Source organism: Camellia sinensis, chromosome 12 (genome assembly GCF_055761805.1).
Source record: "Camellia sinensis isolate YWXY chromosome 12, ASM5576180v1, whole genome shotgun sequence".
Classification (NCBI taxonomy): Eukaryota; Viridiplantae; Streptophyta; class Magnoliopsida; order Ericales; family Theaceae; genus Camellia; species Camellia sinensis.
This window is the reverse complement of record NC_138972.1, coordinates 135114953-135142608: the sequence shown is the minus strand read 5'-3', so window position 1 is coordinate 135142608 and position 27656 is coordinate 135114953. Positions and strand designations below refer to the sequence as shown.

At 39.3% G+C, this 27656-nt stretch overlaps 1 protein-coding gene across 2 annotated transcripts in view; it reads right to left on the bottom strand.

Annotated features, from left to right (window-relative positions):
* LOC114265111 (serine/threonine-protein kinase TOR) overlaps positions 1–27656 on the bottom strand; it is a 63258-nt gene that overhangs the window by 17678 nt on the left and 17924 nt on the right. For both annotated transcript variants that reach the window (XM_028205853.2, XM_028205854.2), the window contains exons 16-35: positions 26933–27035; positions 26669–26851; positions 26512–26604; positions 26366–26401; positions 25389–25487; positions 25190–25288; positions 24904–25066; positions 24678–24802; positions 24294–24346; positions 20219–20342; positions 19928–20113; positions 17742–17894; positions 17522–17674; positions 16388–16459; positions 16165–16299; positions 15747–15808; positions 15502–15599; positions 701–810; positions 446–619; positions 291–356 (exon numbers count right to left, since the gene is read on the bottom strand). In XM_028205853.2, the coding sequence (XP_028061654.2) occupies positions 291–356; positions 446–619; positions 701–810; positions 15502–15599; positions 15747–15808; positions 16165–16299; positions 16388–16459; positions 17522–17674; positions 17742–17894; positions 19928–20113; positions 20219–20342; positions 24294–24346; positions 24678–24802; positions 24904–25066; positions 25190–25288; positions 25389–25487; positions 26366–26401; positions 26512–26604; positions 26669–26851; positions 26933–27035 (2287 nt within the window). The remainder of the gene's footprint in view (positions 1–290; positions 357–445; positions 620–700; positions 811–15501; positions 15600–15746; positions 15809–16164; positions 16300–16387; positions 16460–17521; positions 17675–17741; positions 17895–19927; positions 20114–20218; positions 20343–24293; positions 24347–24677; positions 24803–24903; positions 25067–25189; positions 25289–25388; positions 25488–26365; positions 26402–26511; positions 26605–26668; positions 26852–26932; positions 27036–27656) is intronic.

Genomic DNA, 27656 nt, shown 5'->3' with positions numbered 1-27656 from the left:
TTGATATGCCTTAAAAAGGATAAAATTACCTATCTTTCTACTTTAGAATCAAAACAAATAATGGGACCCCATGATCTAATACATCCATTAGCTACATACATCACTCAAAAACCTAGATATCATCATTTTTACTTTTCAATGCAATCAATCAATTCTGAGGTCAATGACCAGAAATTAATATTTTTACAAGGATAAAATGTTCAACAACCAAGAAACTTATACAAAAAAGGTCTACTTAAGAATAATAGAAAGACAGAATGCAAACATATGAGAAGGAATAAGAAACTAACCAAAGCAGCAAGCTCAGTAGCTAAACATTCCCTTGCTCTCTCAACAAATTTACGTGCTTCACCATACTGAAGACATTATACCAGACTGATAAGTAATAAATAGACCAAACTAAGATCAATAACAACAATAGTCAAACTAAGATCAAATAGAGCACCTTCCCCTTACGAACTAATAAAACAGCCCTAAAAAATGCACCATTACTACTTCCATCACCAGTAGCACTAGTGTTGCCCAAAACCCGTAGTTTGGTTTCATCACCATCATCCAGTCGAGATACATACTCTGCCATCTGATCCCATTCTCCCATGTTCCATGCAGCACTAGCAGCCTGGTACAAACGCATAAGATACTTTAGTAAAACCAGTAAGAATATATTTAACAGCCACTCAAATCTAATGTAAAAACAAACCAGTGGAGCCATTTCCAGTTGAGCAGCTGGCTCAGCTGAGGTCCAAAATTCTTTGCACAGGTTATTAAGCTCTTCCCAACGAGCCAATGCAGCCAGGCATCGTATCCGTCCTGATGAAAAAAACATGACAAGAAAAAACATGAAATGCAAGACAGTATTAGAATTAACATAAGAAATATAATAATAAAATTCCAAAAATAATTGAAATCACAAAATTTCCATTTTCCGCTCCCCTAGATGGTCATATGCAAAAAAGCATACTGCAAAATCTGTTAGAACATAAAATACGATAAAACACAAATGTATGCTTTCACATCTGTTGCTTTAGGGCCATCATAACCATTCATATTCTAGAAAAGAGAGGATGGGGGGATCCTTGAATTGTATTAGGCATCAAGGGTGTACACTAGAATATACAAAGCAAAGGCCTCTACAGTTGTACTCTTGACTATTCACAAAATCCAAAATAGCAAGGTGAGATCCACCCTTCCTTTCACCCCAGAAAACAAAAAATTCAAAGCCTACTACACTAGAACAAAAAAATCCTCCTTCTCTTCAAAGGATTGCCTATTCCTTTGTCCCCATGTACATAACATCAAACAGAGAGGAGCACCATTCCAGCCCTTCGTATTTTGATTTAACATGAATCCTGTTAGAATAACTGTATAGAGAAAGGGAGAGAATAAATTATGTATATATTGATGTATTGAATGGTGTATATTACAAATGATGAGGGGCTCCTTATATAGGAGAGGGACTGAGAGTGGCCGAAACACTATTATTACATACAGCCGAAAGGCTAACAGCACTAGCACTAAAGTAAGCATAAAGTAAGCATACATTAATATACACTAACATAAAATATATTAACAGCCCCCCTCAAACTCAAGGAGGAGAAACATAAACCAACTTGAGTTTGGAGAGAGTAACAAACAGGAAAATAAACTGATAAATAAAATAAAATAGGATAGGAGACACTGTATGGTTGTGTCAAATCGTTGTTGAAGACACGGTATGGTCGTGTCACACCGTTGGAGAAGACACTGTATGGTCGTGTCGGACCGTTGTAGCAGATAATGTCTGGACAGTTTACGAGGTCATGCCCGACTGATGTAGAAGTTAACCGGAATCAATGTCGGGACAGTTTATGGGGTCATGCCGGACCGTTGTAAAAGCTAACCGGAATCAATGTCGGGATAGTTTATGGGGTCATGCCGGACCGTTGTAAAAGCTAACCGGAATCAATGTCGGGACAGTTTATGGGGTCATGCCGGACCGATGTAGCAGACACTGTGCGGTCGTGTCAGACCGTGGGAGCCCAAAAGAGAGATATATATATATATAGATATATATATCGCATCCTCAAAAGTCGTGCCCAATCTATCAAAAGGCGTGCCATCAAAAGGCGTGCCCAACAGAAATCGTCGAGCGGCGAGCCATCAAAAGGGGTGCCGGACACGCGGCGATGCACGTGACCGACAGAGTGTCGTGTCGACCGCTTCGGCATTGTCTATATAAACCAAAGCGAAGCCTGAGGCTTGGAAGCAGAACAAACCAGTTGAAACCTCTTCGTTCTCTGAGAGCTTTTCTCTAAGAGCTGCAAACCCTGAAACACTCTGTAACATCTGAAACACTTAGCAACCCATAACATGGCCTCTTCTTCCCGTTCAGCTACCCAGAACATGGCCTCTTCTTCCCGTGGTCTGCTCACTCTCTTTCCCGACCTCAACGAGTCCATAAGAGAGATAACCGGTGCGGTGGCCCTTGAACCGCAACCAAGCGCCCCTGGTTTTGCTCCGTTGACCTTTCCTATACGGTCTGTGGAGCAAATAATGGCAGCGCAATCGGATATTGAGGCCAATCAGTATACATTGAAGTCATGTGTGGAGACCATGACTGCAGTCACAAACTTGTCGCACCGGCTTCAGAGTAGGACAAATGAGGTGCAGCAGTTAAACGCCCAACTGGCTCTGCTCCAGCGAATGTATAAGGATGCGCGAGCAGAAATATGTGTACTAAAGGCGGAAAACAAGGAGCTGAAGCGGAAGGCCACCGTGATGTTCCGATTTGGAGGTCCGCCATATGCTGCAGTGGAGGAGCAGGGGGGAGTGAACGTGTTCAGTGGATTAGGAAGTACTGAGACCGGGCTGTCACGGGACACCCAAGAGAAAAGTAAGAAGAAGAGAATAGTGGAAGAGGCAAAAAAGTAAGGCCGGTGTTTGGGATGAGATTTTTTTTGTTTGTTTGTTTGTTTTGTATTTTTTTTTTTTTTTTTTTTTTTTGGTTGTGGTGTAAAATTGTGATCGGGGTTGATCCCGGCATGAAAAAAATGACAAGTTTGTGGAATGAAAACCGAGTTGGTTGTGAATGGATTTTTTTTTTTTTTTTTTTTTTTTTTTTTTGATTACGAAAAAAAGGAAGATAAAATAAAATAAATAAAAGGAAAGTGGGGGTAATGTGAATCAGCAAGAGTTTTTTTTTTTTTTTTTTTGTGAAAAATGGAACACAAGAAAGATAAGATAAATAAATAAAGGTATTCTTTTTTTTTTTTTGGTGGTGAGGGAGTCGGTGAGTGGGGTGCAAAAGGTGAAGGAAGATAGGTTGGAAAGTTGACAAAATGGTGGGTGTCCTTGAGTGGAGAGAGAGAGAGAGTGAAAAGTATGTTTTCAAACTGCCAAAAAAGAGGAGAGAAAATAATAATAATTATTATTATTATTATAAAATAAGTAAAAAGTTGCTAGAGATATGGTGAGGCTCCCATGCTTCCTGTTGGTGTCGGCAGGTTCTTGATCGCACTTTTTCTTAGACCACTTGTTTGACGAAGGGAATGAGTGGAGTTTGTTGAGGTGGACACCACGTGTTCTTTGGATAGTCTCAGGCACATAGAGAGAGTGATTACACGCATCAAATGAAATTAAACGAACGGCTTCATCAGTAACTTGGCCGCCGTGGAGTACTATTGTCGTCGTCATCATCAAGAATGAGTTTGACACCATTGCTCTTGAGGGCATTCACGATGGCAAAGATCTTAGTACGGTTCTTGAAACCTTTCTTCTCGATCTCTTTGTTAACATCGACGTGGATCCCTCTTCCCTGTCCCTGCTCAAGACCCTCCACCTTTAGCCGCGTTGCCAACACCTCTCCCACAACCGCTGCTGACTTGGCATTGCAAGTCCGACCACACTCCAGTGTGCTCTTGACAGCATGTTCAACTGTTGATGAAGTTGCAACAATCCGACCATTGTTCCTGTCTACGACATTGGCTGTAATGTACCTTAATGATATGAACAACCGTAGCACATACCTCTTCAGCAGTGTCATCTCATGGAACTCCAGTGTTCTGTCTCACATTCTTTTGAGCCTAAACGCTTGTTTCAGAAGCCCCAGGAGAGAGATGTCAGTAAGGAGATTTCGCAGGCGATGTCAAGAGAGCTAAAAGCACCATCGACAGGCTGGTTCATGAGTCACTGTAGATGGAATTCATGCCTGGAGAGCAACACCCCGGGAGTGCCGATAGCGGCCTGGCCGATGCACTCGGATCAACCCAAGAATGCATTTCTGGTAACAGAGATATTGAAGGCTGGTTTGGTTGCTAAGCAATGGGTGGCAAACCAGAAGGAGGTAGTGGCTTCATCAGCCATTGAATAGAGTGAACGACTTGCACGGCTTCGAAAATGCGAGATTCCGACGGGTCGGCCCTTTCTGCAGAAAAGACAGAGAGAGAGAGGCCTTGGTCTTAGCCCATGTGTGTTGGTGGAGGTGACCACGATGGATGATGGTGATGATGCTCTGATCTTGAAGGTGAATGTTGAATTGGGTTTAGTGGCAGCGGAGTCAAGGTATGTGTAGAGGTCCGGCGGGCGGCCAAGGCGAGACTGCCGCCCGCCGGTGAAGTAGAATTACTAGGTTCTTAACCTAGCTCTGATACCATGTTAGAATAACTGTATAGAGAAAGGGAGAGAATAAATTATGTATATATTGATGTATTGAATGGTGTATATTACAAATGGTGAGGGGCTCCTTATATAGGAGAGGGACTGAGAGTGGCCGAAACACTATTATTACATACAGCCGAAAGGCTAACAGCACTAGCACTAAAGTAAGCATAAAGTAAGCATACATTAATATACACTAACATAAAATATATTAACAAATCCCCACTCCAACTCTTCAACACAGCTGCCACCATTTCAGGAAAAACCCAACAAACTCCAAAAAACATCAAAACCAACAGCCACATCTATCTAGGACCGCCACTTACTTGCACATATGACACCAAGTGGGAAAATTTTCTTTATTGACAGCTTGCAAAGAGCTAAAGAAGGTTGCTCTTCAATTTTTTTCTAGTTAATTGGGTGATTCCAGTATGGTCCTTTCGTTGAATGGTTGTTCATTCATAGGATGCACTTGGAAGATATTCCAACAGGTTTAAGTGGCAGCTCCATTGTGTGAGATTACAACACATTGGAGTTTAGTGCCATTCTTTCTCATGACACCCAAAAAGAGGCCAAAAAACAAATCCCTTCCCAAATACTTTCAAGATCTTCTTTGCCCTACAAAATTCTAGCATTCCTTCTAGCCATAAAACCCAAAGAACTGCACAAACCATACATCTCCAAAAAGCCCATACCTTGCCATTTGATCCAAAACCTTTGAAGTCAATGCAAAGCAAATGATCAGAAGAGGATGGAATTGTTAGAATAGGAATTATATTAGAATAGGAATTAAGGTAGAATAGGAAATAAGTGATTGTGTGATTGTGTTTCCTTATATTATACTCAATATTATCAATATAAAAGGGAATAGAGTCTAACTCATTCCCTAACCTTTTGTCTTCTCTAAACTTTCATGGTATCAGAGCCACAACCCTAGCTCATCCCTCCTTACCTCTATCGGCAGTCCTGTCTTGAGTCCAGGAGACCCGACAGCCACTGTAGACCCTCAGATAGCCACCATCAACCCTCTGACAACCCAAACCGCACCTCCGCCAGCCTTGCCCAAACCTTTGACAGTTCACCTGGGCTCCCCAACAGCTTATTAGGCTTAATCGGCAGCTTCTCTAACTGTCTAGGGGCTTGTCGGCAGCCCCTTGGCCTTCATGGTCCTTGTCGACAGCGTCTTTGGTATACGTGACTCCGATCGGCATCTCTGAGTTTTCGTCTGCCTTCGTCTTTGTCTGTCTTGGTTGGATTGTCTGTCTGGGTTGGGTAAGTCAACACCCTTTCCTTCTCTTTTAATTTTTTTTAAAACACAACCAGAAGAAAAATAAATAAATAAATAAATAAAATTTTAAAAAATCTAGCTTTTTAAATTCTTTATGTTTTTATAGTTCTTTTTGTCCTGATTCCTCCACTGTCATCTCTCGGATTTGTGATTGGCTTTGTGATTGACAAGGAAGCACGGGTGCGGGTACGAGTATGGTACGGGTACGAGTGCGGGTACGCCGATTCGGCAAAACTAAAAAAAAGTACGATACGGGTACAACTGCGGTACGTCGATATTTTTTTTTTTTTTTTGAAATATAATTATGATTAAAGGATCCAACCTACAAATTAAAATTAAATATCAAAACTAAAAAAAGAACTACTCATTTTCCTATAATTTAAAACCATTAAGCGTTAAAAATAATATTTGTGAAATCTCTCACTTTGACATGTTATGCACTGTGAATTTGTGATCATAATTTATTTTTAAAATCTTTCTTTTTGCTCATCAATTTGCTATTTTTATAGGGTGCGACCAAAGAAATAACAGGAAACTAAAGAAAGATTTAAAGTTAATTGCCAACAGTAAAAGGAAAAAAATTCTCAATTGGGGCAGGTTGTCAATTGCAATTTGCATAATACATAAAATTGCATCATTCCCAACCACTACTAATCAACTAATACAGTATCAATTTTTAATATTTTGTGCATAAACTTCAAAGTTTGTCATGATTAAAGATTTTATAAAGAAATTCTAAGAGGATCTGAAGCAAAAGTATAATGCATAGTCATACACAGAACTACCCTTTATAGGCCTTGTTATTTTTTTTGGTTCAAATTGCTTTTTAAAAACATCAAAATCATTTGCTAATATGTTTATACAATTTATACAGACAGACAGAACAGCAGAGAAATATCAAAATTACTGATCTGCAAGGGCAGAAAAAAAAAAAAAAAAAAGAGGCCCTGGCGTACCCACGGCGTACCCATAGCGTACCTGTGCCGTACCCATGTCGTACCCGAATGAACCAAACGTACTGGACCTTCTTTTGCCGTACCGGTACCCGTACCCACACCCGGTAAGTACCCAGTACTCGTACGGCACTATTTTTGGAGTACCCGTGCTTCATAGGTGATTGAGGACTAGTGAGTAGAGTCTCCATGACAGATTTGACTAGTGAGTCTACTACCTCTCAGCCATCTCAGGGCATGAGTTCGATTATCCCTTCTCTTATGACTGATAACCTCAACCCTGGCCTTAAAAATCACATCTCTATTTATTGGTCAGAATTTCCTCGCGTGGTCGCAGTGTCTGACTATTTTTTTGAAGAGCTAAGGGAAGACGGGATATGTGGATGGGAGGGTTCAGGCAACCAGTATTACTGACCCTCATTATGACTAGTGGGAGATCATCAATTCTCTAATTATGGGTTGGTTGATCCATTCTATGGTTCCGAAGATTGGAGAGGGCTACTTGTCTATGGACACTGCCCAAGATATTTGGGAGGCCGTAGCTACAACTTATTCTAGGAAAGGGAACTTCTCACAAGCTTTCGAGTTACGTCGCTCCATTGAGAGGTCGATGCAAGGTGAGATGACTATCCTCTAGTATTTTATCTTCCTTAGCAATGGATGAAAGCACCTTGATCACTTTCAGGATTACAAGCCTGTATGTCCCACCGATTCTGCTTGTTACTGGACATTTGTAGCGCAAGAGCGGGTCTTCAAGTTCTTGGAAGGCCTGAATATAGAGTATGATCCTGTTCGGAGCCGAGTCCTTGGCATGGATGTTCTTCCCTCTCTCCAGGAAGCCTTTGCTTTTGTACAAAATGAGGAAAGTCGTCGCTCTGCTATGCTTCCTCCTGTCACTAGTGATTGTTCTGCCTTGGTTTCCCCTCCTCGAGATGGTGTGCCTCATGGTTCTCGTCCCTCCTCTGAGAAGAATCAGTTTTGTTGTGACTATTATTGTAAATCTCGCCACACCAGAGAAACTTGTTAGAAGCTGCATGGCACCCCTTTTGGTGGCCGAGGAAACAGTCCTGATACTTGCGGGGGTCAGTCTGGTCAGTCGAGAGGCCGAGGGGCCAATGCACGGGCTCATCTTTCCGACACTGTTGAGCCACCACCTTCATCTCCAGTTGTCTCATCGGCTGCTAATGTTTTGGGGTTATCTACCTCGGATTTTGAGATTGCTCTTCGCTACTTGCTAGACCATCGAGCCTCCCCTTCTACTACAAGTGCACTCTCTTCTTCCTTTGACAATTCAGGCAACTTGGCTTCATCCCCATGTGCATTGCTATCTCATACGTATGTACCATGGATTATTGATTATGGTGCTTCCGACCATATGTCTGGCTCCTCTAATTTATTTTCAGAGTATAACCCCACCCCAAGTTAGGAAAAAGTGCGTATTGCTTATGCCACATCTTCCCTTCCTTTGTCTTCTGTCCTCCATGTTCCCAATTTCAATGTTAATCTTTTATCTTTGAGTCATATTACCCCTGACTTAAATTGTAGCGTGACGTTTTTTCCTGATCATTGTCTTTTTCAGGATCTTATCACGGGGAAGAGGATTACAATGGTAGAGAGGAACATGGGCTCTACATTCTGAATCAAACAGGCATGCTGGCTCATTCATCTATTCAGTTACCATCCACCAAGGAAGACATTTGACTGTGGCACCGTCGCTTAGGACACCCCTCCTTTTTATTACTTAAGCATTTATTCCTTTTGTTTTTGAGAAAAATAATGTGTCCGATTTTCAATGTGAGTCTTGTCAACTTGAAAAACAACACAGAGTCTCTTTTGCTCCTTCACTTAATAAAAGTTCAGTTCCTTTTTCTTTGATCCATTCTGTTGTATGGGGTCCCTCCCGTTTTGTGTCTTTAACTCGTAACAAATGGTTTGTCACCTTCATAGATGATTGTTCTAGGGCTACTTGGGTCTATCTGATGAAAGATAAAAGTGAGGTGTTTTTTCTGTTTCAAAACTTCCATAAAATGATTTGTACTCAGTTTGGGGCGGTAGTACAAATTCTATGTTCTGATAATGGGGGAAAATATATTGACACTAGTATTGCCACTTACTTTGCCACACTCATGGCATTATTCACCGACTTCTTGCACCAATACCTCTCAGCATAATGGTATTGCCGAACGCAAAAATCGCTATCTCCTTGATGTCGCCCGCTGTCTATCCTTTGAGATGCGGGTTCCTCGATCCTATTGGGGAGAAGCGGTTCTCACTGCCGCTTATTTGATTAATCGTCTTCCTACCCAAGTCCTGCAAAAACAAACACCTCTTCAAGTTTTGTTCAGGTCTACCTCTTCTGCGTTCTCCATTTCTCCTAAGACATTTGGCTGTGTTTACTTTGTCCACAATCATTCACCCACTCGTGGTAAATTAGATCCTAGGTCCCTTAAGTGTGTTTTTCTGGGTTATTCTGCCACCAAAAAGGGTTATAAGTGTTATCATCCTCCCACTCGCAAATGGTTTCTTCATGGATGTCACTTTCTTTGAGTCTCAGCCTTACTTTCCGACCTCCTCAGTCTCACAATCATCCATTCAGGGGAAGCCTTGGTGTGAAGAGATTCTTGTTCCACTTCCGCCTGTGGTTGAACAGATAGAGGATGGTGAGCCAGCAGTTGTTAAAGAAAAAGAAACAGGCAAAGTTTATATCCGAGACAAGGACAGACAGCAAGTCACCTGGATGCAAGAGACTACTTTCCTTCCTCTACTGCCAACAACTTCTTCTCCGGATGAGTGTCCAGAGTCAACCCCTTCTCCTAAGAGTCTACGTAATTCTGATTCTAGTGCTCCTATTCCTGATTTTTCAAATCTTGATGTTCCCATTGCTAATAGGAAGGGGGTTAAGCTATGTACTCAGTATCCTATTACAAATCATATCTCTTATTCTAATTTGTCTTCGTCATATGTTAGAATTTACCATCACCTACCACCACTACCACCTCACCTACTCCACTAAACCTAACCCACTACACCACTACCACCTCACCTACTCCACTAAACCTAACCCACTACACCACTATCACCATCCATTACACACCATCCACTGCACCTACATCTATATAAGGAACCATTTGTAATAGACAGAAATGGAATCAATTCATCAAACAATAATATACATCAATTTATTGTTTACATGGTATCAGAGCTATAAGATTTAGACCTATATATTGTTTTCCCCCGGCGGGCAGCCGGCCGGCAACCTTGCCTTCGCTGCCCGTTGGAGTTTTTCTATACATACCTTCTCTCTCTCATCTAAGCTAGGGTTTTCACGATGATGCAACCAGCAACGAGCGTAGTTCAGCCACACCAGCAGAACCACCTTCAATACCAACAACAACAACAGTCATGGATGATTAAGCAGCAGATGTATTACCACCAGCAACAGTCATCGAACCAATTTCCGACTATGGAGCCGCCGGAAAACACCGCCGGAGCAATCGAATCAGCCGAGAAAATCATCCTCCGGTGGGACTCCACGGCGTCGGAGGAAGCCAGAGAGCGTATGATCTTCGATTCCGATCGTCAAGAGATCGATCGATACTTGCAAGCCGTTGATGAGATTCAACGATCGATGGAATCGGTGACCGTGACCGATGATCAGAACAAGGTCAATGGTGCGATGCAGATCGCCATGGCTAGGCTCGAGGACGAGTTTCGTAATATCCTGATTTCACATACTGGACCTGTTGAAGCCGAATCGTTAGTCGAATCGGTTCGATCTACTCCGAGAACTGATAGCACTGGAGTTGATTTTCCAGAAGAAGATTACTCGTTTGCAGATTCGGTGGTGAGCAAGGAAGTTGAAGTGGAGTTTCATGTTGGAGAGAGTAGTAGTAGAAGTAGTAGTAGTTCCAAGTATCAGTCTACTACTAGTATTCGCGAGATCGATTTGATTCCATCGGAAGCCACCATCGGAGACTGCTGCTGTTACTGGTGGTGTTGTTCCGCTGTTGCCTCCATAAGATACAGGGCAACCTCACCTAGATCCAGAGCCGTCCAATCGACTCTCTCAGGAAGCTCGTCATCATGGCGTTGGACCGCCTCAAGCAAGGCACAGGCCCTCTCGTCGTCAAAACCGTCGCCGGAGTCCTCTTCCTCGCCAGGCACATGCTTGAAGCTTCTCTTATGGTGTTCTTGCTATTCCTCTTGCTGATGATAGATAGACTACACCACTACATCCTCTCACTTTAAACCCTCTCTCTTCCTTTCTTTTTATTTTTAATATTTACATCCACTGCATTCTGTCTTTCAAATCAAGCCAGTGTATGCCTTACAAAGCATTGCAGAAGTTGGAACTTGCAAGCACACACACTGCTCCACTTCAAGCACTTTCTTTTATTTTAATATATATATATATATATATGGTTTTTTATAATATTTTACTCAAAGCACCCACGTTACTCCACTGCCATATATCTTTTTAAAGAATAAAAAGACCCACACCCACACCATTGACACATGCATGACAGACAGCCACACACAGCTTTCAATCAATCACGTTTAAAAAAAAAAAAAAAAAAAAAAACCTACCCAAGTGGTCTCACTTTTTTATTTTTTATTATTAGTATTCTTCTACCAAATAGTCCATACACTTATGTTTTCCACTGGCAGTGTCCACTTTTAAACCTATTCCCACTTCTTTATTTATTTTTAATCAATTTTTGCCTTTCACCACACAAAAAAAAAAACAAAAACAAAAAAAAAAAAACAAAAAAATCACTTCACCACCAACTCGGTTTTCATTCCACAAACTTGTCATTTTTTTTCATGCCGGGCTCAATCCTGATCCCAATTTTACATCACAACCGCAACAAAAAAAAAAAAAAAACAAAACAAAACAAAACAAAACAAAACAAAAAATAAAAAAATAAAATAAAAAAAGAAAAAAACCAAACAAAAAAACCCAAACAACCACATCCACAGGCGAGTTTTTTTTTCTTCTCTACTCTGCAGCCGGTCTCTTCTTCTTGCCTCCGTCTTGGACGGCCCTTGCCGGTGTTGCCTCCGTGCTTCCTAGACCACCAAGCAAGTTGCCTCCTCCCTGCTCCTCCACTACAGCATATGGTGGCCCTCCAAATCGGAACATCACGGTGGCCTTCCGCTTCAGCTCCTTATTTTCTGCTTTCAGCACACTTATCTCTGCTCGCGCATCCTTATACATGCGTTGGAGCAGAGCCAGTTGGGCGTTTAAATGCTGCACCTCATTTGTCCTACTCTGCAGCCGGTTCGACAAGTTTGTGACCGCCGTCATCATTTCCACACATGCCTTCAAAGTATACTGATTGGCCTCCACATCCGACTGCACTGCCATTCTTTGCTCCACAGACCGCATCGGAAAGTTCAACGGAGCAAACTCCGGGGCGCTTGGTTGAGTTTCCAGTGCCACCGCACCAGTTCTCTCTCTCGTTGACTCGTTGAGGTCGGGAAAGAGGGTGAGCAGCCCGCGGGAAGACGAAGCCATTTTTCTGGGCTACAAAGTGTTCCACAGTTTCTCTCTCCGAAGAGGCAGAGTTTTTCAGAGAAGGGTTGGTTTCAGAGGTTTCAGAATGGTATGCCTCAGCCTCAGCCTTCGTCTTGGTTAAATAGCCGAGGCAGCCACGCGTATCGCGCGCCACTTGCCGCCAGACGACAAACGGGCACGCCAACCAAGGCACTCACGTGCCTCGCCATCATGTCCGGCACACCTTTTGATGGCTCGTCTTTTGATGCAGTGGGCACGCCTTTTGATGGCACGCCTTTTGAAAAATTGGGCACACCTTTTGAGGGTGCGACTTTTTAAGGGTCCGACAAGACTCTGTAAACTGTCCCGACATTGATTCCGGTTAGCTCTTTTATAGGTCCGACAAGACTCTGTAAACTGTCCCGACATAGATTCCGGTTAGTTTCTACAAGGGTCCGACAAGACTCTGTAAACTGTCCCGACATTGATTCCGGTTAGTTTCTACAAGGGTCCAGCAAGACTCCGTAAACTGTCACAACAACTGTCACAACATTGTCTGCTACAACGGTCCGACATGACCCCATAAACTGTCTTCTACAACGGTCCGACATGACCCCATAAACTGTCTTCTACATCGGTATGACACCCCCATACAGTGTCATCTACAACGTTATGACACCACCATACAGTGTCCTCTACAACGTTATGACACCACCATACAGTGTCTTCACCAACGGTCTGACACGACCATACAGTGTCTCCTATCCTTTTTTTATGTATTTTCTTGTTTTGTTCCTCTCTTCAAACTCAAGTTGGTTAGTTTCTATCCTCCTTGAGTTTGCGGGGGGCTGTTAGAATTTACCATCACCTACCACCACTACCACCTCACCTACTCCACTAAACCTAACCCACTACACCACTACCACCTCACCTACTCCACTAAACCTAACCCACTACACCACTATCACCATCCACTACACACCATCCACTACACCTACATCTATATAAGGAACCATTTGTAATAGACAGAAATGGAATCAATTCATCAAACAATAATATACATCAATTTATTGTTTACAATTTATTGTTTACATCATATAAAATTTTTCTGTCCAAAGTGTCTTCTGTGAGTCTACCTACCAATTTTCAATATGCTCTCTCTATTCCTAAATGGAAGCATGCCATGATAGAAGAGATAAGAGCTCTCAGCAAGAGTGGTACTTGGGAGTCAGTGGAGTTACCTTGAGAAAAAAATCCAATTGGGTGTAAGTGGGTGTACACGGTAAAACACAAAGCAGATGGGTCCATAGAACGGTACAAAGCAAGACTGGTTGCTAAGAGCTTCACTCAGACTTATGGGGTGGATTACTAGGAGACATTCGCACTGGTTGCTAAGAAGAATTCTGTAAGAATCTTACTCTCTCTTGCTGCAAATTTGGATTGGCCACTTCAAACTCCGAAAGTCACTTTATGGGCTAAAGCAGTCTCCTAAGGCTTGGTTCGAAAGGTTTGCTCAAATTATGTTGAAATATGGGTTCGAGCAAAGTCATGTTGATCACACCTTGTTTGTGAAATACTCCTCACATGGTAAGAGCACAGCTCTTATTGTCTATATTGATGATGTTGTTTTGACTGGAGATGATGTTGAGGAGATTCCCCGTTTGAAAGAATACTTAGCCAAGGAGTTTGAAATCAAAAACTTAGGTTATTTGAAGTATTTTTTGGGCATTGAAGTAGCTCGGTCCAAGGCTGGCATCTTCATATGCCAGAGGAAGTATGTACTTGACTTGTTAAAGGAAACTGGAATGCTTGGAGGTAGACCATGTGATACACCTCTAGAACCGGGTCAGAAACTGATTGAAGATCAAGAGGGAGATCCTGTGGACAGGAGGAGATATCAGAGACTAGTGGAAAAGCTCATATACTTATCCCACTCACGTCCAGACATTGTCATGAATGTGGTGAGTCAATTTATGCATGCTCCGAGAACTTCCCACTTAAAGGCCGTTATGAAAATCTTGAGATACCTGAAATCTTCTCCTGGAAAGAGTCTCTATTTCTCAAAACATGGCTCTCTCAATGTGGAGGCACTTACTGATGCAGATTGGGCTGGATCCGTCACTGATAAACAATCAACTTTCGGATATTGCACATTTGTTGGTGGCAAACTAGTCACATGGCGAAGTAAGAAACAGAATGTGTGGTTGATAGATCTAATGTTGAGGCAGAATTCAGGGCTATGGCTTAAAGTGTCTGTGAGTTACTACGGAAAAAACTATTGTTGGGAGACTTGGGAATCCATCTGAATGACTCCATGCGACTATACTGTGACAACAAAGCCGCAATCAACATAGCTCATAATCCAGTTCAACATGATAGAACTAAGCATGTGGAGATTGATAGGCACTTCATCAAGGAAAAACTCACTAGTGGTATCATATGTATTCCATTTGTGAAGACTGGAGACCAACTAGCCGATGTTCTCACCAAGGGACTAGGGAGCAAATCATTTCATGGCATTCTCAACAAGCTTGACATGAGAGATATCTTCACACCAGCTTGAGGAGGAGCGTTAGAATAAGAATTATATTAAAATAGGAATTAAGGTAGAATAGGAAATAAGTGATTGTGTGATTGTGTTTCCTTATATTATACTCAGTATTATCAATATAAAAAGAAATAAAGTCTAACTCATTCCCTAACCTTTTGTCTTATCTAAACTTTTAGGAATAACCCAATCAACCTCTACCACATAAAAAACTCTCCACCGCAAAGAAAGATCCAAGGGACAATGCCATTTGACATTATTGTGCTACAGCATTCAACTTTCAGTTCACATACTTTTAGCATAAATGTGTTCTTTTCATCTAGAGATATGACATCAGAAAATGTCTACAAGATATAGAAGTGCCTAAAATGATAATAATAATAATAATAATAATTAACGATGTCGGTCATGCAAAGCCTTTGAAAATGGTTTATATTCAAAGCTTCACATGTATTATAAAGGAACTTCTCAATGCATTACAATGAATAAATGGTTTAAACTAAACTCATTTGCAAAGTAAATCGATTAAATGCTAATGATAACAACAACAGAATGATGAATGCCATCATTTAATACAGACCTAGTGTAGCATCCAAAACAAGATGTGGACTCAATGATTGTGAAGCTTTGGCAGTATATGCTTTGAGAGCGTCATCCCACCGCTGCAATTTCTCATACCTTGAATAGTGTGAGCTAATGTGAGCATTCTAATAGACAACATTATAACTAAGACAATCATGATGGGAGCAATCTAGGGAATTTCTCACCGACTTATTTGTGAGTAGCTAAAATAAATAACTGGAGTAATTAAATGATCAATAATACCATGACTCCTTCAGCTGAACATCCAAATGCTGCTGGGCATAGGTCAATATTCCAACTGCAGCCTAAAAAACAAACATACATCAATTAACTGAGATATTTGAAAATATTACAAGGAACAAAAAGAAGCGTCATAAAAACTCCATCCGTCCAAGTTTACAAGTCCATCCTTTTTTGATAGTCCCGTTATGGGCAGAAGTTAAAAAATTCAAAAGTTTAATCATCACTCGCAAATTACCCTGCTTCAAATTCCAAAACAGGTTATTCAAACAGAACAAAAGATATTTTTGTAAATCTTTTATTCAAGATGCTTTTTTCAACTTGTGTGCATGGTCTACCATGCCACCTGAAATGGGATGGAGTAAGTAACATATATTACAAGCTCAGCAAAATTAATCTTTCAAGAGAGACAAATAAACACCTCATGCTGATATAATTGACTGTTTATATGTATGAGCGCTTCTACGACAGCAACAGGATTTGCGTCCATCTTTTTTGAGCGTGCACCTTCAAATTCCATCTCCTTATAATGCAAAGCCTTTGCAAATGCTCGACACTGAAATGAAGAGTAGAAAAGTAAGGACACCATGAATGCACAAGATGAACCAAGATAGTTTTTAAGGTTTCAGAAGCAAGCAGCATACTTTATCTGCAAGAGCCCCAAGTAGACGGATGTCTATAGGAAGAGGTTTTTCATCATGTTCCATGAACTCCGCCTGAAAGATAATTATGTATTCATAGGTAACAATGAGTTGAATCCATAAAAATAATAGCAGCCTCATAAATAAAGACAAATTGCTGCACAATAATGTTGCAATTTTGTTTCTCATTGGGATATTACATACTTTAGCTAGGTAAACTAAGAATTCAATTTCTGCTGATTGCAAAAAGTGTGATGGAAATCAGCATGTACGATTCATGGAATCAGAATGCAACACCCCAAGGATTTATGGAGCTTCCATTAATAGAAATTAAGATGACCTATAAAAGAATTACAGAAAATCAATGCAACATTTCACAGAATCAGAATGTAACACCCAAGGGACATTTGGAAGTTGTATTTATAGAAATTAAGTTGAATTATACTGAAACACTTTTACCTTCTACACAATCTAAACTGCATCAGAGCACATCTCCATAGTGACTATTGCATTAAAATCAATAGGATGGGTGAAAGGAGTGAAGTATAACATCAAAGAGGGGTATCCTCCCAATCAGCTGGGATGATTGCAACCAGAATATTTAGCTTGCTCATCGAAGTAAAGATCTTTTATCAGGTTTCACAATGACAGTTTGCAAGCATCATGCAAAGAGAACCCCAAATTTTAGACCCACAATGATGTGGTAAGGGAGTTGGGCACATGTACTTGAGACTGTGACAAATCAAAAGTTGACACATATGATACCACATCATTGTGGGCCAAATTGAGTGAGCATTTTTTGAGGTCTCAAACATTTTCCTTATGCAAAAAGCTTTCAACTTTCATATATTAATTCCATCTCAACACTTACTTTAATTTCAATACTTATATTGCTTATCATTAACAACAATGTAAATCTTGTATTTATCTTACTCTTTTTTTTTTTTAAAAAAAAGATTATTAAAACAAGTGCACCCAACAAAATATTTTGGGAAGGCATGCATTCAACTAATAGAAATCCCATTGTTAGCCCTATCGTTAATATCATTAGTAGAAACCATCAGTCTTATAAAAGAGACATGCAACACACACAAACATGGAATTAAAAGGATAATGAAGAGAAAGGGCAAACCATACCAAGTTAAGAAGTGTCGCAAGAATTTCAGGAGGAATATTTGGAGAAGAAAATGCCATCTCTAAACTCCGAACTAGCTGTTTTTGAATAGTCTCAGACAGTTGTGACCAACAGCTGACAAATCCAGCTGCAAACAGTTCCCGCCCAACAAAAGGCTGCAAGAGCAAAAAATCAGAATCCCTAATCCAGTTAAGAAAAGGTTAAAAAGAACAACAATCACACCTGCAACTGTGCAAGCCTAGCACAGGTTCGTAAAGCTGGAGAAGGTGATTCCTTCAGAAGTTCAATGCTAAAATGCCTCATCCATTCTGCCCAATCTTCTTTTGTACTGCGCTGAGAAGCTTCCCCAGCAGAGCGAAGTCTAACATCATTGACCTGCATGAAACATGTAGATATTAATAAAATAAATTATAGTAGTAGTAATAATAATAATCTTCTTTGACAAGTAGAAAAGCTACACAAAATAATTCATAATTGAAGCCACATTAAAGACTCTAACTCAACACCCATGTAATCAAGTATGGTTGCTCGTAAGGTGCACATTTAGCATGACAAGCTCACTTACAGCATTGTGTATGTTCCCACAACACCAAATGACAGCACCATGGATAGAGGCCTCTCTAGATGGGCAAGATTGGAATACCCTTCAAATCTTGTACCATAACCCCTGAACATGGTTCTGAAGCAATTCCCTAGTATGAACAAAAAAAATTATGTGTTTCTTGACTGAGAAGTAATGCTTGTAAATTGTAATTGAAGAATACAGAAGGTAGGCATTGGATAAATTGGCTGAATGCCTTTGTGGGTGCTAGGAGGTAGGCAATTCTTGGATGCAGTTTTTGTGGCAAACGGCATGCTCAACTCTCGTGTTCGCAGTGGTGTTACTGGGGTAATCTATAAGTTGGACACACAGAAGTCATATGGTCATCATGTCAGTAAGAATTTCTTGCTGTACTTGCTGAAGAGGATAGTTTTTGGCGAGAAGTGAAAACCTTGGATTCAATTCTGCATGTCCAAAGTTTAACTATTGATCTAAGAAGCACGGATACGGATATGGATGGGGACACGGCGATTTCAAAAAAATGAGGACGAGGACACGGACACGGACACGGCGGGGACACGACGATAAAATATATTTTTATATAATTTTATTTGCTATCTAGATTAATATTACATCCACAAACAATCAATATTAACAAAAACTAACTTTAATTCTATTTTTGTATTTAAAAAAAGCACTTTTAAATTAACACGTACAGTTTATATCTTTTTTTATGGATGATCTATTAAGTATTTAAATGTATAAAAATAAAAAAATAAACATTCAACGTTCATTAAAAACACTAAATAAAACGAGGGAAAAAACAACTTGGCATGTCCCTAGTATGATCCCGAAGTGTACCCTGAAAATAAATTAATAAAATAATGGTGTGTCCCCGAAGTGTCTGTGTGTCTGGCACAAATAGGGCACTTGTTTTGAAGTGTCAGTGTTTCATAGCTCTCGATTATGATGAATTGTTTTCCTTTATGGTTTTTCGCCTACTTGAGGACAAAGCAACCCCCCTTTCCCCCTTTCCACTTTTCTTTTCATCATTCTGATGGGGGCACTTGGTTGATTAACCAGCCAATTCATGGAGGCAAGCTATTAGGGCTCCAAGTGGGCAAGGAGGGTAGAGAGAGAATGATTGTGCCCCACTTGTTTGCAGATGACAACATTATGTTAGGTGAAATAGATGAGAAACAACATAGACACTCAAGGTGTATTCTTATTTGCTAATTATACACCACATAAAGCCAAATTACCGTGTACAATAGTCCGGGATATGATATCTTAGTCCTAGGACAATTTGTCTTGGAACATCCCCTCTAGCCATCCAACACAAACGTAATTAAAGCTTATTGCAAATGACAAGAAATATGATCTTACAGGTTTCCTTTTTTAACTTGCTTTGAATTTCAGCAATTACCATAGTTTCAAAAAGAAGATCTCAATCACATTAGAAAGAACTTCACAATGTTCCTTTTTCTTCCGTCCTTCCTTTCTTCTATACCTTATCCTCTTGTGATGGAAAGACCTAATAAAAATGGTCACTTCATTCAAGTCTTCACCTTCTTCCATCTCATCTTCATGCTTCTCTTACCCCTTTAATCATTTCCATTTTTCCCAATCCGCACTACTTATGATTCAAAACAAATCCATCCCACTGACCTATATCATTATTTTCAAGATGTCATCTATGACAAAAACACTAGACAACAGATTAAGCACCATAGTAAGAACCAAGGGAAACTGGAGGAAAAATAATATTGGCCTACTTAATTAAGCTAACAACCACGGTGCATACAAGGAAACAAGTTACTAGGAAACAAAAAAAAGCATTGCGACCCAAATCAAAAATGAAAATTACCTTATGGATTTTATGTTGTCTGTGCACACCAATCCCATCATCATAAGGGTCATTCTCCACATCATTTAGAGGGTCACTAATAACTTCAACAGCAAGATGTCGATTAAATCTTTCAGCAGCAGGGCACCCCAGGATTAGAGGTTCTCGCCTCTGCAAACGCCCTTCAATTTCCTCAAATTCCTTGTGCTGAAAATGAAATTATTGTTACACTCAGAATGTTTATATGCATGAGGAAATTCATCAAATGGAAGATCATAACGAATAAGAAAATTATCAGGAAGAAAAACGGACACGCAAGCGATGTTTCAACAGAAGTTTGTGAATTGATGGAATAAAAATAGTGAAGTCTTCCCCAAGAGCATGAGCTAGACAACAAAGTGCATCAACGGCATCTTTCCGGAGCCCATCACTTTTCCTGCAAGTTAAAATTGTATGGTTGAACCAACAAAAACATATGCATACAACCATGTATGAATAATGTGAATCTAGAAAGTGTCTGAGTGTGTGTGATTGAAAATGAGAGAGATGGATATATTATTGTACGGAGAGGATGGAAATTGGGGGGGGGGGGGGGAATCTTCACATCTTCTAACCCATAACTTTAGAAGTGTTGGGTCGGTGGACCCAAACACTGGGTTTGAGGGGGGCTCCCCCAAGGGGGGGGTCCAGAGGGGGTCTACCCCCTCCCCCCGGCAAAATTTTTGGGGTACTTTTGTAATTCCCATTTTGCTTCTGTGTAACCTTAATTCTATACTTACAAATAGATGAAGGTCGCCTCTTTTAGGTTAAAAAGAGAGTTGTATTTTTCTGATCATAGTGAAAAAAAGCAGCAGCCGTGGACGTAGCCCTATTCTGGAGTGAACCACGTAAATTCTTGTGTGTGATTTGTTTGATTTGTTTTTCTTCTTTGTTTGTTATTTCGTGTCTCACCAATCTAGGTTAGGAAGGGTCAATTTCCTAACAAGAAGCAGCAAACAAGGGGAAAGAAGTTCTAACAGACAACTAAAAGAATAAATTAACATAACAAATCAAAAAATTGGAGACTACTTATAATCCGTTTTTCAAAAAATGGTTTAAATAACAAGAGAAACTCAAGTTTATAATCATATTCACAGCCATACTAGACCAAACATTATGATGAGACACTGACATCAATATCTAACTGTAACTAATGGTACAGGCAAAGTTTTTAAAGGTAAATGTGTAACGTAAGACGTTTTACCTCTCATGAGGCGAGGCATAAGCCTTACAGCGTTGAGACTTAAGCATTTAAAATTTCAAATTTTTATATTTAGTAAATAGTTTAAATATTTTAAAACAATAAATAAATAAATCAAAATTAAATATAAAAGTTTAAATATTTTTTTTCATAGCAGAGAAGGAAGCTTTACTTAATTGAAAGTGAAATTGGTATTTTCAACTTTAGTGATTGAGCTTCTCACTAAGCATTAACTTTGTGTTTTTTTCTTGTTTCATCATTTACTTAGGTGGTGTTTGATAGAGTTTTGGAATTATGATTTGAGAATATAGTTGTGTTTTGAGTTTGTGAGTTTTGGAATTATGATTTGAGTGTGGAAAATTTGTTTGGTTATGAGTTTTGAAAAGAATTTTGAATTGAGTTTTGAATAATTGATGTGACATATGATATTTGATTCAAAATTACAACTCCCAACCAAACACAACCCAAAATTCTATTCAAAACTCATAAAAAAATTTTAAAAAATTCAAAAAATATTTTTTATTTAATATATAAAAAATAACAGGTGCCAATTGCCAAAAAAAAAAAAATTTGCACTGCTCCAGTCAACCGGCCGAACGTCCGGGGGGAGGACGACCGGGGTAGCCAAATTTTCCCGCCTAAAAGGAGTTTTCAAAAGTGAGTGTGGAATTATAGTTTGAAAGCTCAAAACAAACACCACACTTAAATCAGTGGGTGGAAATGTGTTTAAAACACATAACCAAACATAGCCTTAAATTTTCCTATAAAATATAATTGCAAATTGAGTTTTTTTTATTATTTTTATTTTTTACTTTTTTATGTTTAAACCATCTATTAGACTAAGTTCAAGTGTGCAAGGCGCACCTAAGGGACATGTCTCAAGACTCTGCGCAAACCTTTAGGGAGCGAAGCCTACAAATCAAAGCCTTGAGGCGTCTTGCCTTAGTCTCGCCTGAAGGCGAGCATCGAGGCAAGCCTCAATAAAGTCCTTTAAAACTTTGGGTACAGGCAAATCACAAATGGAAGCAACACTGGCAATAACTGATTCAAGTAGAGAAGTGCATAGTGCCTAGCATCCAGGGTTTGGGGCGGATCTAAGTTTCAAAGTCAGGACCCTTCCTACTTCCCAGTCCGGAACGGTTATATGGAATGTCTTGGAAGGAAGTTGACTAGGTGGAAGAGATGATATTTATTGTAGGAGGGTAAACTCACTCTCATCAAGTAATGCATATTATTCGAATTTTGAGACAAAGAACCCTTTGTCAATATTCCCTATTCTTCAATGGCTAACAGATTAAAACTCCAATGGAATTTTTAATGGAGTGTCGTAGACGTGTGTAAGTGTCATCTTGTGAATTGAGAGCTCATTAGGAAGCACAAACACCTCTCCCAGACCTACATATTAGTGTCAGGCACAAACAAAAGTACGATCAGACACGTGAAAAAGTGTTTATGGACACATGGGGACATGTTGAGGTCAGCTTCATAACTCAATTTTAGAAAAAATTAAAAATTAAATGAATACACAAGATGAAGAGAAGACAAGGAAAATAAACTACCTTCAGACAACTATTAGATCTAACAAAAATATTAAGAACCGGGAAGAAGAAACTAGAAATGTTTACTTAGTTCGATTGAGTTATCAGAATTTGTTTTCTTCTTTTTTTTCTTTCCAAAAAATAAAAACTAATTTGATGAAACTAAATACCAAAAATTATTTTTTTTTCCCCCAAAAAAGAGAACTATATGAAAACGATGAGTTTTTTTTAATTCATTTTTTTTTTAACCGAATTAGTTTCATTTTTTTTGAAAATATTAGAAAACAAGTTTTGAAAACTCAACTATACAAGGTGGTTATCTCCCATGTCTATGACATCCAATGACCTTTGTCATCTTCCAACGGCCTCCATTGATTGTTGACTATATGATTATTATGCTAAAAATCATTTCCCCCTTCATAAAGATTTTTCTTAGCCTTTAGATTTTTGCTATGTACATACGCCGACCTAACAAAAAGAAATTATATCTTGCCTATCTGAGCAAAGACATACTCCTGTAACACCAAATCACTCCATAACCAAGATCCAAGAAACCTGTCATGCTATGCCTTTGGTTTCTTCCTTTTTGTCTCGTGCTTTGTATGTATACAAAGAAGAAAAAAAGTTTTTGCACCAGATTGCTTCACTTCTTTACTTTCCTCAAATATGCATGAACAAAAATAAAGAAGATATAACTGGTCAGTGCAAGTAACACTCACCACATTGGTTCTTGCGGCAAATCAATCCAAATGCTGCCACCTTCAATGGTAATTTTTTCTGCTTTCATGTGTGAATAAAAAAATCTTGATCCGTACGAACAAGATCATATATTTTACTACATGTGCTTTGATGCCATTTGTTGGGCTTTTACATCACAAGAACGTGAACACAAATACACCCAGGAGAAAAAGAAAAAAAAAATTAACTATAAATTGTAGATATTAAAATCAATAGTTCAAAAATACGCAGAAACTCGACACCATACAAAGTCCTAAAGCAATCCCCTGCTTCCCATCTTACTCCAGGTGTCCTTGAGTCCCGAAGGCACAAACCCATTAACAATACTGGAGCCCTGAACCAATCCCATGCATCCCTTCTTACTCCCACCGTCCCCATGCCCCGAAGCCACACCCACTTTCTCGCCCATTGGTATTTTTCCATCTCCCCTAACATCACTACAAACTCTCTCAGTCTCACTCGCACCTAGAATTCCCACAAATTTTCTATTTATATGCAAACCTTGGAAATCCTAGTCCACACACAATAGGAAAACCAAACACATCGAATTACTAGTAAACTCCATACTCCATACTCCATACCCCAACCCAAATACATGTAAAAAAATATAGCGCACACACCAATAAGAATTTCTTATTGCAAAGGAGTTCAACAACAGAGTACAACGTTGCAACTATGTCCTTGAAAATATTTACTTCAACATCACTACCAAGAAATTTGAAAAAGGTGCATGTATGTCTATACACGTGGATATAAAGCGAAAGGTTAACAAGAATACCATACTGATCAAGTATAGACAAATGCACATTAAGAAAAATATTTATGATTGCATTATTGTAAATACTTGAAATTGAGGAAATAGGAAACAGACCCATCCAAGACTAGCTTCAAGTGACGCACAAGGGCTGATATGTGACCAATAACCTGATGAAAGAAGAAGACAAAGAGGCAGAGGAAAAATAGTAAGTGCAATAGCCCTATTCGCGGCAGATTGTTGCAAGTTAAAATAAATAAATTAAACACTTAATCAAAAAGCATCTTCCCTCCGCTTTCCAATAACAGCTATTTTTTCACTTATTTAAGTCATTTTTCCATAATAAGTAGTAAGGAGAAGCTGCTCCAAACATTCTCGCACAAAATTCCAGAATTCTAAATAATTAAAAAAAAAAAGAAAGGAAAAAAGAAAAAGAAAAAGAGCTATATTCAACATTCACATATATCACCAGCTTATAAAGTGAATAGCTCAGTTGCCTACCTGCACACGAGGGATCAATCTTGTAAGAGTCTTGATAGCGGCGCGTCTTATATCCACAGAAGCATCCACATTAAATAATCGTATGAGTGCAGGAAGTAGTAGATGCATATGTTCATCCAGTGTCCCTACAATATTAATTCATGCAAAAAGGGTTTCCAGAAGGTGGATTGGTCCTTAAGCGGTAAAATAACGCCTTGCACATAATATCATAAAAACGAATACTAACCACCAAACACTTCCACTGTGTGGAGAATATCAAGGACATAAGTGTAGTCATTAAAGCGTTCAGCATCGCTGAGGACTTGAATACAACACGGAAGAATAACAGGAAGATGCTTTCTGAATTCGTCATTGAGGGCCAAGCATAATTGTTCCAGTAGATGCAAAATCTAAGAACAAAATCCAAAAAATATAGCACCACTAATTGCATATACAGAAATGAAAGAGCGAGCAAGGTATTCAATTTGTAATATGAAATGCAGGTAAAATTCCCCAAAAGAAGCCAAACTTACGGCGGAACCATGCACGGGACGGTTAGCAGCTGGCAAACTAAAGGATGACCATAATTCAGCTATCAGAGAGAGTAACTCTGGCAGATATTTCCTAATATGCTGCAAATGCCCACCAAGATTCCATAAATGCTCCCCAAAATAATCACAACAATCATACAATGCGGAAAAGAACATGCAATTCCATAATATCACAATTTACCTGACGCACAATAGATACCAGGGTTCCAAGCTTCCACGTTATATATTCCTTCAGACCATCGTCACATGTACTGATAGTATGAAAAAGATCAGGCAAAACCTACAGATAAAAAAAGGTTGGGTAGAACCAGAATTTGTTCAACCCAAATCCAACCCATTTAAAAAATTACGTCAGCACAGAATTTATCAATTCATATTGAATGCTTATATATTGAAGTTCTTGACTCTTGACAACAAGAGACAAGATGTGCCTAAGCATCAGGCTAGCTATTTATCAAATGGAGATCATGTTGATAAGAAGATGAATTCTTGAATTGAAAGATAAAAAATTTAAAGTAGGCTAGGGTTAAAAGGATGGTGTGAGGCAAACTGTGCTTTTTCAATTTTGGATTTCCTAGCCTCGCGGGTTAGGCGAGGATGTTCATTTCTTGTGTAGGCCAGGTCATGCCTTTGATAGTGCAATTTAGGGTATGTATTCTGAGCTCATTGAAATAACTCACCTTTTTGGTAATAGAATCTTCTTACGTACCCCCAAAAAGAAAATTACACATCCTTTTAATACTTTGAGAATCAACACATCAATTATGACGAATGATACATCACCTTTTTTTCTTTATTATTATTATTATTTTTTATTTCTTTTTAAAGAAAAAGTTTATTCAAAAAAGGAATCAAGAGGATGCAACCATTTACAACATAAAATATTTTTATGTAACATCATTCAGACTTTCACTAGGGGGGGCTCACAAGATTCTCCTCTTTCCCTAACAACCAAAAATGCCACAATTTCCAAAGGGTCAAATGATGTACTTTCCATATGATGAAAATTCTCAGAAACCAACAGGAGGGAAGTGCCATGATATGCCCAAAAGGGGTACCACAGTTTCACATGATACCTAATTCCTTCTGGTTAATTACCTAGGGTTCAACAAATCCAGATTTGTATGAATCCAAATTTAACAGGAAGAGTAAACTAACCTTTGGCAAGTATGGGACACAGCCAAGACCCATCGACTAATCTCGCAAAAAACAAATCAATAAAGATAATGTTAGGATTCAAAATAAATAATAGGGAAAAAAAAATTTTGGAGAAACAAACAAATATTCCATGTCAGTAGACAAACCTTGAATATGAACATGAGAGATCCAACCACTTTTTGGTGGTAACTAGATAGTGAAGCATCCCTAAGAATCCGCACGAGAGAATTGATAGCAACCTGAAGTAAAAATATATAAGATTTAGCAAGATAGAAAATGTCATATTTAAGGTTTAAGTTTTACCGTGGAAAAATAATCTTCTGATGTTGCAAAAGATGGCCAGAGGTCCATAGGCAATTCATCCATAGACTGGATGTGTTGACCTGAATCACTGGCTGCATGGGTAACTTCACCATGTGACCCTGACAACCTTTGCTGATTGCGCTTATGTAAATGAGGATCCAAGGCACCCATAATGCCGAGAACCTGGGGGACACCCAGCACAATTTCAGCATACGAGGTAAAATCTCAAAGATAACTTAAGTAGTCTAGCTGGTGCACACATACCTTTAAAACTTCTCGTCTGGTGGACCATGCTAGCTCACCATTCAGCAATTTCAACAGTAAACCAAGCAATAGTGGGTATTCATTATATGGAGTTATAACGTACCTGTCAACATTATTCATCCACAAACTTTAACATGCATATTACTAAAAATATTCGTACATTAACCAAAGCAACCATTTCAATAAATTTTAGTTCACCAAATCCCATTTCCTTTCCTTAATTTAAGCTTGCAAGAAGTATAACACTTGTCTTACAATCCAAGAACAAGTAACATTTTCGTCACTTGAAGAACAAAGATCAACAGCATCCAACTACTAAAAAACTCCATCAATTTGATTTCAGCCAAACTCCTTGCAAAAATATCCCCAAATATTTCCCTCAAGGGCTTGTTAACAACCAGACCAGGAATATCATCAAAAGATCCAACTCCCATTAAACCCACGAGTTTGATTTCACCTTTATAAATAAGTATAGGTGAGTGAGAGGGTATAGAGGGATGGATATTGAAGATATCACTCATGCCAGAACTATAGGAATATAATCCACTATCCCATATCCTCTCCACCGCATGGCCTTTCCACGCCGGGCTTTGAGTCATAAATGGCCAATCAGCCCTCTGGACAAAGGAAACATAGGAATAATAACTCACCTCCACTGGTTCTATACTAATGTTTTAATTGGTTCATTAGAATTAAGAGGAATGGACTGATTATTCCATCAAAA